Here is a 12,500-nt window from a genome sequence, read left to right on the forward strand (position 1 = left end):
CCTTTTACAATACCTGTGAGTAACACCACACCAAAAAGTTAGCTCACTTTTATAAGGCAAAATAGATATAATTTTCAGAATGCTTTACAATTTAGCTGTATCACCGAACACCCAAGGTCAACAATTTTGCCATTATCCCAACAAAAATAACTCAACATAATGTTTGCTGGAAAAACAAGATCAGCAACACGAATCACGTGTTGAATGAAGAGGACAAGACCTCATGCTTCACAAAAAAGGACAAAGTTATAGAGACAACACAGTTTTCAACAAAAATGTTGGACTGAAATAAAAATTAATACCATGTACATGTAACCCTGTGAAAAAAAGCACCTCAAATGCCTACATAATTTCCAATATAGGTTTTAGTCAGAGGAAACTAATTTTTTTGTTATCACAGACAAAACTCTAATTGTCATTAAATTTTTTTCTAGTGGAAATAATATTGAACAAAACAAATAGTGTATTAATAATCTACCCTATGTGTGTTTAGTATTTTTTTCCTTTCATTTTAACGAATGTGTTCTCCATGTATAGTTTTTACATGCATATCTGTTTGGAACAAGTTACCAGAAACTTGGGGAACCCATTCAAAAGAGACACTTGTAATACCACTGGCAGTACTAAAAACTAACTTACTCCAAAAAAAATAACAATAGTATTTGTGTTCCTCTAATATATGTCTTGCAACTAAAGGAGGCACTACATTTAGCTCTTTTGTGCACCGTACAATTTCACAAGTCACTAGTCAACCACTAAACAAACGAGGAAAGCACTTAATATATGATCCAGATGAACATTCTCTAGACCATACTACAATGTATTTACAATGATGAAAACGATTCTCCATGAACCAAGAGAGCTAATCTGCAGAGAATGAGAGTAGTTGATGTACTACTGCACAACCTCAGTTTTTTTATAAATCAGGGATGGCTACCATTTCCTAAAAACAGAAACATAGATAAAACCATTACAGAGGAAGCGCATAATGTGTAAGCACAAGGGAAAAGATAACACCTTACATTATTAAATTTTGGGCCACCAATATTGTGTTTCTAGCTTTCTGGTTGGTTCACTCAATCTCCGGTTTATACCAGCGCTTTTATTATGTTTAAATCGCTGATCGGATTTAACAGTTTAAATAAAGCATTTAATTTAATTTAATTAATCTCAGTTAACATCTGTTATACTACATATGGCCTAAAACGGAAACTGATGGCGTGAAGTGTTACCACCCTGCATACTGATTGGCTTTTAATTTGTCCAAGTGTTAAGAATTAAATGAAAACTGAATAAAACAATATTATTTGTTGGATATCCGATCTCATATATAAGGTGCACTCATGGAATTATAATAATATTATTCACTATTGTCTTATGCTACAGGAACTGTATGCTTAGTAGTATAATTACTTAGGTGATTATTGAAAATTCTCTGTGCTAATTGGTTGCCATTGAGGTGATTATTATGCAATAATCACCTACGGTTCTTCAACATGGCCACAAGCCGTTTTGTCTAGGTGACAGACAAAAAACTCGATTGTTTTACATATAAAGAAAATGCATATTTTTCATAATATACTGCTTTGAGTTGATTCTATTGTCAAGCAAATTTAAACAATTGTTTCTTTGTTCCCAGGAGAGAAGAAAAATCTGAATAACAAAGCATTTTGAAAAAGCATTCTGGTCTCCGTAATCAAATGACGCCATCATGCAGATTGCCTATTATACTAAAACAATTATGCACCTCACACTTGGTGAATAAAAACCTCGACTTCCTCTCGGTTTTTATTTAGCAATATTCACAGGTCGCCTTCGGTGATTTATTGTTAATTATTTGGTGTTCATGCTAATTTTTAGTGTTAAAGAATTTTTAGTCAGTGGTACAGATCTAACTAAAGCTGTAAGGAGTACTTTACATTGTTATTATTATGGTAGAGTACACTTAAGTATGCCTAGGCATGATTACGTTAAGTCGGGCAGGCTAGCTGTGACCGACAAAACAAAACCTATAAATATATTATTATTATTATTATTATTATTATTATTATTATGTATCTGAAGTGTTTGCTTCCAAAGTTTTGCTACACATGAATTTCTGAAGACGTTTTGCAAAACTTACATGTATGTGGAAAACTTGACCAATGTGGTTACTCTGTTACAGTAATGTACCTACATGTATATATTAGCTGGGCTGTTCCACAACTGATCAGGACAATATTGCACATGCACTGAGCGGAAGACGCTTTGATGCAGATTTCCTGGAATGGCTTCTGCAAAAATATTTGCGAGGGAACAGCAACAAATATCTTGCAAAGATCGATCGCATTTAACGCGGCATAATTCCTCTTCAATCTCTTTTCTGATGTTTGGTAGATGCTCGGAGAAACAGTCAAGGTTACACGTAGAAAATGTAAATTCCAGCGTTGAGACAATTCAACTTTTTGGCTGACGTTCACTCACAGTTCATCAAGCAAGGAAGCCCAGTTGACGATTTACAAATATTAACGTTGTATATAACCGAGCTAGAGTTCTCAAAAACAATGGCCAGCCAACCTTTTTTCCAAAATATGGAAACTCGAAGCAAAAGCCTTTTATCCATCAAGACCAAGTTGCTCCTGTAGTTCCCAAGAACAAAGAAGAATTTCGTTTCCATTTCGCTGGGCTGCTCTAAGAATAATCTGGTAGCAGACCAACACTCCATGTCAAGAAAATGCACAGTAGCCAAAACAAATCGATTGATAGACGTGGACGCATTGCTACTTGACATGACTTGCGAGGTAATTACGAAACATTACAAACAGCTCGTTTCAATCGTGTTTCGTCTGACTTTTCTGAAAATATTTGACAAATTTAAAGCTAGAGTGTTGTTCGTAACTTTGACTTTACTTCGATCACTTCAAAACTTCGAATGTTTCGAGTTTGCGCAGGCGTAGTTTCGCGAACAAAGCCATTTTGAGTCATTATCCTCCAGCCAATCAGCGGTTTTTGCGCTCTGTCGTTGCCAAATGAAACGCTGCCATGCGATTTCCCGCCAAGAAAAAATTGCCCGAACACTCCCGTCCTGGTTTTAACGTAGTTCGATATGTGATCCCTCATCATATACATCTCGTATCAGAAGGCTCAACAATACGGAGTATGTAGGATTTGAATCTAAAAAATGAGTGAGTTAATGGAGAGAGGGATGACGTCACAGAGTCCCAGACCCCTCACGGTCAGCGGCGACTGGCTCATACGTAAGTACAGGCTCCGGGCTCCTATGCCTCCCTACCTGAGAGAAGGCTTGGTGCGAGTGGACCACCTGGTTTCTCCCGCAACCCCGTGTACCCCTGGTACCACCCCGCCCCGAACCTGCACGACGATCCACATGTCTGGCACAACGGCGGCCACAACCACCAGTGGTGCCAGAGAAGGATGAGGATCCCGTTGTTGATGCGTAGGGGCGCATCGTGCTCGTTCTCAGGCGCGAGCAGAGGCAGATTGTAACAGCGTTAAGCGGACTAGGAGCATGAACAGCGCATCCAAATTGCTATTCGGGAGGTAGTGGTTCGTCCAGGTCCTGAGTTGGATCTGGCTCGTGTGGCCGCGTAATTTGAAAATGAAGACCATGTTGGATCTTGTGCAGCTGCTGAGTTCTTTGCAGACACATCCTGTTTTGAGGACATGTCCTTCCGGGAGCTCCTCGAGTTTTAATCTGCAAAGTTGCGGGGTGCGTGTGCGGGGCACCAAGAAAGAAAAAACTGAATAGTGATACTAAGGAACTGAGGTGACTTTAAAGGAGAACTGAAGGCTAGAAGATCAATTTTTTTTTTGTTTCTTATTATTGTCGTACTATAACGTCCTTTACCTAAAAAGAAAAATCCATTTTCATCTTGAAACGCATTTAAACCCTTGGTTGTTTATCCAGTTTGAATGCCCACCACTTTGTTTGCTTTTTCTTCTGGTTAATTCCAAAAAAGAAATGTCTGCCGCCATGTTGTGACGTCATTGCGCACAAGGAAGCAGCTGGTTTTCACTAAAATCTTCTGTTATCCTTTAAGTGTCAATTTAGTACTCTGCTTTGTTCGTCGTTAATACACATGAGTTTATGGCAGAACTTGAACCATATTCTTTTGAACGAATGCGAGAAAGTTCAGGATCCGAGGAAGAGAAAGCAATGGATAGGGAAGACTCAACAAGGGGAAATACGACTTGTTACAGCTTTGATTTTTGCTTGAACTGGGAGGCCGGGACAGCAAGAAAAGGAATGCATCTGCTGCCGCAAGATAGAGGAGCTAAGAACAAAATCTCAGGTGAATTGATTGTATTTAAAAGGCGATAAAAACAACTTGATTACGACAAGATTCTGCTGGGTCCTATTGTTTTGTCTGTCATTTCGATTCTATTTGACAAACTTTAGCTTACAGACATCTAGTGATGCTCATAGCTCTTGAATAACAGATCTACATATAAGCTTAAGCCTAGATGTGCCGGCCGATCAAGCTATTCTTCGCGTAACGCAGCATTGTACTCTTTCGGCCGTGTGTTTGCAAAGAAAAGGGCTACAAACTTCCATTGTGGGTCTGAGTCAAGCACGTGGATTGTGAGCGCTGCGATTAATGAACAACATGTATGTAAACATATAAGCTCTGTTCGTAGTTTTGCGAATTTTCAAACTTCAATTAAACATCTTTGTGATCGTTGTCAAGTTTATAAAACCTAGCTTGAAGTGCGAATGCCATTTTCGAAATGACGCGTTGCTTGCAAAAACAAAAACAACTTTTCAGTTTACTTCTGCGGCACTAGGTTTGCCACTGAAATCTTCTGAGTAAAGAAAACATAGCGTGCTCACTGGGTATAAATGGAGTTGATGGAGTCGCAAAGTAAACATTTCATCAATTACATGCAACTGTCGCTGTGGCCAAGACACCTTCAAAACAGGAGGGTTCGAAATGATCCGAAGAGATGTGACAGCGCTGGATAAGTTTCTTCTCCGAAATTTGGATGATCCATTCTTTGAGAAGGACTTCATTTTAAACAGGGAAACGATGAGAACTGATAACTCTTTTGGTGTCTGAGAGTTCTACTAGAACAGCTCACAATAGCGCACTGAACCAATTTTTAAGTTTCCCGCATTTAAGCAAGTGAGCGCATTGACGTCACGCTTAGCGCCCAGGCCTGCTATAGTACAGCTGAAATGGCGGACTTCCATTGAGTGACCAATATGGATCTTTCTGGCCTCATAAAAACGTCAAAATGTAAGGAACCCCTCAAATACTTGAATATTTCCTTCACCTAAGTCAGGCACTACAAATCTGTTGAAGGAAAAAATATTTCATTTTTATCTACTCGGATGTGACCGGTGGAATGATTGTGTTCTGGATACTCTCATTGGCCTGTCACATGAAAAGTCAGCGTTGATAATAATAAACTAGGGTGCGTGTGCCGGGCACCGTCTTCTTCTTGTACATAGTGTGACATTTTTTTCCTTTTTTCTTCTTCTTGTCTATACTCGTTTGTTATTCTAGTCATTAAAACCTGTTGGGTTTCATTTTTTTTCCTCTGGTGTTTTTTCTGACCGTGAGGGGCCTGCGACTCTGTGACGTCATCCAGCTCTCGATTAACTCACTCATTTTTTAGATTCAAATCCTAAATACTACGTATTGTTGATCCTTCTGATATGAGATGTATATGATGAGGGATCACATATCGAACTACCTTAAAACTAGGACGAAGTGTTCGGGCAATTTTTTTTGGTGTGAAATGGCATGGCAGCCTTGCATTTGGCAACAAGCATTTTTCTGGCAGGAAATCCCATTAGTGACTAGCAACAGGAATAAAGATTAAGAGCAGAAAAGAATACAAGAGAAGAGGCGACGAAATTTGAGAAATTTATGCGAAGAAAGTCTCGAGAGAAGACGAGGAAGGAGATCTAGAAGAACAGCTGAGAGAAATAGAGCGAGAGACAAATCAGTTATTTACAACAATTCGCTTTCAGGTAAATGTTTTCCTTCGTAATACATACCTTCCTGCCTCACAATTTGTAAAAGAAGTCGTGAAAACGTTTCCAATTCCCTGTTGACAGAGATTCTGGCATATTTCAACAATCACATTTATAGGCGTTTTGTGTGAAATGGGTGTCCAGTCGTGAGCTGTTTTGTTTGACTGTGAAAGTGCAGCCGAGTAAGCGAATTTACTCCGCTTTAGCTTGACTTTTTAATTAGTAAGAATTTTGCTGTTGTTCTAAACTGAAGAGATAGGGTGTAAAGATGATCATTAAAACGGAAAATGTTGTGGAAGAGAATACTGTGCATGTAATTTAAGTTTTAGTTGCTGATTAAAATTGTTGGTTATGGTTTGCAAGGCTTGTTTGTTTACTGCTGTCAGCTCAGAGATGTTGGAATAGATACTGTACGGAACGTTGCAAACAAGACAGAACTCTACTTTTTTTGTTTTTTTCTGAGCCCTCTATTGTAAATATTTGTATATATGAAACCGTTTTTCATGAGGAGAGTGGTTGCCCATATGGATGTACCCTCTCCACTTTTTTTACCTTTGTTTTTCAACATTTCAATTTCATGATTTCCCGTTTGATTCGGGAAGAAAAAATCGTGTCTTGTTTTTTTTCGCTTGAACCATGAGGGGCCTGGGTCTATGTAACACCCCCAACTGTGAATTTCCAACATGATTACGCAAAACACCCCAATCTGTTTCCTGGGGGTCCGCAGAAAGGGAGGTGTCACGTGTTTGTGACGTCATTATTTGAATTTTGAATTTCCCACCTAACGTACGTTTGAATTTCCCACCCAAATTTGAATTTCCTGCACAATTTTGAATGGACTAATCAGAATGCTCCAATTCCAACCGTCAAAAGGGTGCTGAACGCCCATACAGTACTACTAAAATCGGGTACTTTCGTTTTCATCAAGGTGTTTCTGTGACAAATGCATTTTGTAAAGCCAAAATGTGACATCTTGACCTCGGTGACTGCAATTAAAAGTGATGGTTTTTTTTTACATAACGTCACACAGATCTAGACACCGAACACTCGCAATTCATACCCAAATACATTCTAAAACGGAAACGTTGAAAAAAATAAAGTGTTTATGAATCAGTGGATCTGAAACAGAATGTTCTGCAGCATTACTATCTGTTAGAATACAGTAGTTTGTATTACTTACGGGCCACAACGTCCACAGACTTGTTGGAAGGTCCACAGTAAATGACCTGAGGTGGTGCAAGGTTTTTGTTAGTTTGTGAACCGCTTGAATCAACCGCTAAGTCATGATGTTCTTCGTCCTTTGCTTGAAGGCTCTGCATATTTCGTTTCATGAACCAATAAGCTATATGAACTCCTGTGACAGTTTTCCCAGTTCCTGGAAAAAGGCAACAATTATGTAAACGTTTAGCTCAAGATATTTTCAGATGGAACATGTCCTTGCAGGATTGCTTTGATTTTTTAGTTTAGATTACAAGAAAAAGGAAAGGCAAAGTAGTCTAGATTAAATTTGATGTAATACCTCGAGCAGACTTTACGACCAAAGCAGTTTTAAACCCAAGCATTCTTCATCTCAGCTCCTACACTGTTTAAGTGATCTTTTTTTCCTTTTTGTTTTCAAAATGAGTATAATAGAGCACGCTAGTGGGACCACCGACTTTCATTGAATTATATGACATAAGGAGTAAGTTTTCCATTTACGACAATAGAGCCATCCTCAGAGTAGGATCAGGCGCTCTACAAGTTCAGTGTACTTTTTGACTTGCTTTCTCCAGTTGCTTGTTTTATTCAATTTTCTGACAAATATCATGATCGATTATATTCAACTCGATCAGTACCTGATATGTTACCAATCGCAAGCAGTTGTGTCTAAAATACTCGGTTCGAAGAGTATTCTTGAGAATGGTTCAGTTACAAGAATAGTTCGGAGGCAGTGGGGCCCAGTGGATGGGGTGCTTTAAAAAAATGGCAATTACATACTTATACAAATTACAAGTTAGTACAGTTTACAACGTTACATAAAAAAAAAACAACATCGAAAAGACGTACAAGGGGTATGACACATTAATAAACTGAAATTATTTTAAAAAGGTGCAAAACCCTAGCCTATGTGATGATAACAGTGAGGAAGAAAACGGTGCAAAAGAACGTGAATAGTTAGCTTATCTTGAGTCGGAGATGGGCTGCAACTAGCTAGCCTGGGGCGCTTCAGTGTGCTGAAATCCAAACTTTCTGGAAGCAATTCCTTTGACTGGAAAACAAGGCGAGCTTTTTCCAAACGTGGGAGCTTCTCATTGATTTTTCTAATTCCTCAAGGTTGTGCTGCAAATTTTGCCGTTTCTTAACAACAGCATAACTGTACCATTCTTAAACGATTATGTCTCCATAACTGAAATTAAGGTCTAATTAACTCCGAGCTTGGACAAACTTTCATTGCTTACAGAAAGGATTTACTACAAGACACCGCTGGGTAAATATCACTCAGTCATTTATCTAATTTCACTGAATCCGTATCAAGAATTAATCTGTAACTATTTTCAAATTTCGAACAATATTCCATTAGATGAATAAACCAGTTTGAAACCAATAGCAAGTGAGTGAATCCAATTAAACAGCCTCCAAATGTACTTTAAGACTGTGTTCACATGCAGGACTTCAACGGGGTTTGAACCCGTGACCTCGAGATACCGGTGTGGCACTCTAACCAACTGCGCTATGAAGCCACCAAGTTGGGAGCTGGTCATTTGTGGATTCTAATGTTCCCAAGATGAATGAATCAACGAACAAAAAGATAACTGCAGATACGAAATCCAGTAAAGCTATGATCCTCGCAGTTATGAGCCCAATTTTTAGCAATTGCATAGAGAGGGCTAAAAAATTCTGGACTTTAATGGGGTCTGAGCATGTGACCTCAAGATACCGGTGTGACACTCTAACCAACTGAGCCATGAAGCAATTGATGTTGGGAGCTGGTCATTTGTGGGTTCCGATGTTCCCGTGATGAATGAATCAATGAACAAAATGATATCTGAAATGAATTATATCCTGTAAAAACTTGTGTGTATGGCGCACTTGTAGATAAGCCGCACCCCCAAATTTCCAGCATGATTTTGAGGAAAAAATAAAAACTTGAAAAAAGCACTCAACCTCGTTCCCAGGGTCTATTTGCCGATGATGAGAGAGACCCTCGTTGGGGCTGGTCACGTGGCTCTCCTTGACAAACATTTTCCCACTGGGGTAGTCTTCGTTATATTTTGACCGGCAACTAGGCAAAAGCGTAATCATTTGAAAAGGCATCTTTTCAATAGATGATTTTTACTTTACAATGTAAGTTTCAAAAAGGACACAGCAGTTGATGTTAAATTCCCACAAGAGATTCCCACAAAAGCGGTCAAGCTTAAAACAAGAGCTTTTGTGAACCTTCGATGTCGAGCGGCGATTGAAGTTCACAAGAAATTTCATCAGTAGTTAACAGTTGCTTCCACTAAACATACACTATCATAAAATATATACCACACACTACGTTGCTTGATAAAATATTGCTTTCATTTTACCTGCGCTAAGAATATACTTTATAATTTGTGTTTTTATAAATTAAACGCCAGCTAACGCACGGTGTGCATTTGAAAAAATATAACAGCGACAATTTACATGAAGTTGCTGAAATAGAAATAAGTCAAAACTGTCCACTCGCTGCTGTACAAGCTTGCCACTTAGGAATCACTAGAACAAAATAAAATACTCGCACAGTTAGTTTGGAGGTCCATATGTGACAAACATAATGACACTAATAATCCAGTTTACAGTTGTGTGCTTAGTTACCTGGCCTATGAATGAAAGTGAGGCTGGAGTTGACCTTGTTTGATAGAAACCTCACTCCTTTTCTTGTGTAAATTTTCACTAATTAGCTGGCAACAACATCATTAACATGTGAAAAGGAGGGATGTCTGTATCATAACAAGGTCAACACCAGCCTCACTTTCATTTAGAGGCCAGGTCACTAAGCACACAATTGTAAAGAGGTCTATTACAGTACTGATTGATCGCCGAACATGTTTGTTTCCCATGGATAAATGTTTCGCTTGTTTTCTTTCACAACAAAACTTTCTTTCCTTTAATTAAATACGTCCCAAGCTATTAGCATCCTTTGTTGTCACTCAATGCGACTGCTCACTTGAGCTTGTTCAAGTATTAAAGTTTGAATCTGGACCTTCTCACGGGCACACAAAAATTCGAACAATGCAAGTATATCTTCTGTTGCGTCCGATCAACTTGACAACACTTTTTGCCTTTCACGTCGAATTCCATGTGCAGCACATTAAATACCTTGCCGTGAAACGTTTTGTCGATGGTCTGGCCACAAAATCAAATGCGATGTGGTTCCCTTCCCTGCAATAATGACAAGGCGTCAATACCACCCCTACCCAAACACACATTTAAAAAACCTCCCAGATTTTGGGAGACATGTGACTAGCCCCAACCAGGTTATCTTCTCAACGACATTGGAGACTGGGAACGAGGTTGAAAAGCACTCTGGCAAAAAAGTTGTTTGTTTTTCATGGTAAACTTGCTGAAATCCAATGCTGTGTATTTGCGACTTTAAGAAGTTAATCAACTCTTAAAATACCTTTTAAAAGCTTACCTTCAATTGATTTCCCTAATTCTTGGGACTGACAATAATTGCCTTCATTTTTAAAGCCCAAAGTTGAAATAAAAACGATGAAATTTGAGCGAAAATAAAGCGCAGGGAACAATACAAAACGTTTGCTTAGTAACCACGCAGTCATTTATAGAAGAAGTCTGGACTGCATGATGTAGTTCACAGCGATCAGAACGGCGGGTCTAAAACAAAGGTCACTCGCTGCAGGTCATTGTTTTACCTTTTTGAAAGTAACCCAAAGCCCTCAATTTGGCTAACCCTAGGCCTAAAATCCAACCTTTGGCCTAGGGTTAGCCAAATTGAGGGTTTTGGTTACTTTCCAAAAGATAAAACAATGACCTGCAACGAGTGACCTATGGAATGTGACCTGTGTTTTAGACCCGCCACGATCAGAATACATGTACAACATGGAAATCAGCTGTGCTTGTATGTCATGTTTATAAAGACATATGGAAGCCATCCATCAGAGAAAAAACATGTCGCTGAACGAGAGATTAACAACCCCATGGACAAACACGCCATGCAAGTAATGAAGGGCAGCGAAACAGTAGACCATTTGCCTCGTGAGTTCTCCCGAATAGCATGGTATTTTCTCACACGCGGTGGAGAGATCAGTGTTGAAGTGATCCGTTGACGCATATGCTTAATCTTTATTTACTAAAAGCAAGATGAGCAAAAAGATGTGGCTGATACACGAGTTTTTACGGTATTGAACTGGGATGATTCACTCATCACGGGAACATTAGAACCCACAAATGGGCAGTTCCCAACGTGAGTGGCTTCATAGTTCAGTTGGTTAGAGCGCCGCACCGATATTGCGAGGTCACGGGTTCAAACCCCATTGAAGTCCTGAATTTTTCAGGTTTCTCTACGCAATTGCTGAAAGAAAAAAATTGCGTTCATAACTGCGAAGATCAAAGCTTTACTTGATGTTTGGTTGACATAGCACAAGCTGCCGAAGCATATATTGCTGTTGAAATAATATAATATTTAAAATAATGTGCGAAAATTCCAGCCCATGTACGATCTATTTTTAGACGTCAAGTTAGTTTCTTGTGATTGGTGATCGGGCTCCGCAGGAGTCTCGTTAGCGGTAATATAGGGCTGTTGTTCGCTCATATGGGCTCCTTATTTAAGCAATTGCCTGTTTTTCAGACACTTATACCACCTATTTAGTGGCTCCAAAGGGTTTCATCTATAACCCACTTTTAATTCAGAAAGTCCTTCACCGCAACAAATCAGCCCAACAAACTGAGTGGCTTCAAAGCTCAGTTGGTAGAGCATTGTGCCGGCATCGCAGAGGTCATGGGATTGAATCCTGTTGAAGCCACCTGAATTTTTCAAGTGTCTATAAAGAGACAATTACTTAAATTGTCCAGATAAGTGAGAGGATCACCTCCCTCTTTCGTCTAGAGATTTTTCTGCTTGTAACTTTGCAAAATGAGGGGTGTTCCACAGGGGAGGTCCATGGACCTGGGGTCCATGTTTTGTATACGTCCATTTTATTTTGTTCCTCCGTTTCCCGACTCAGTTACAGTGCAAAATTTATAAAACGCTTTCGAAATAGTATTAAAAGATTGTGAAGTGCTCATACAAAAATCGCTCTCAAAGAAAAAATATTTTGAAATAAAAAATTCGCACACTATTTTGTTTTTTACATGTTAATCTAGCCACTGTCAAAATTTGGGGACAATCGGACAAATTCCCTTTGAGTTTTCTCTCTTTAAAGTGTCTGCTTCAAGTGAGAAAATTGATTCGAGAAAACAGCGCTAAGACTGTCAATCAAACGGGTAATTTTTACTTCCGACCAAGAGGTAAATATTTCGCCAATATTTAATTTTTTTCAATAATTTCTTTTTTACA

The 12,500-nt window shown here is 39.0% G+C and overlaps 1 protein-coding gene across 2 annotated transcripts in view; it reads right to left on the reverse strand.

Annotated features, from left to right (window-relative positions):
- The window catches only part of LOC138059328 (3'-5' exoribonuclease HELZ2-like), a 119,032-nt gene that overhangs the window by 29,357 nt on the left and 77,175 nt on the right, over positions 1-12,500 (reverse strand). For both annotated transcript variants that reach the window (XM_068904897.1, XM_068904898.1), the window contains exon 18: positions 7,161-7,355. In XM_068904897.1, coding sequence (XP_068760998.1) covers positions 7,161-7,355 — 195 coding nt within the window. The remainder of the gene's footprint in view (positions 1-7,160; positions 7,356-12,500) is intronic.

This window comes from Montipora capricornis, chromosome 8, assembly GCF_036669925.1.
Source record: "Montipora capricornis isolate CH-2021 chromosome 8, ASM3666992v2, whole genome shotgun sequence".
NCBI classification, from domain to species: domain Eukaryota; kingdom Metazoa; phylum Cnidaria; class Anthozoa; order Scleractinia; family Acroporidae; genus Montipora; species Montipora capricornis.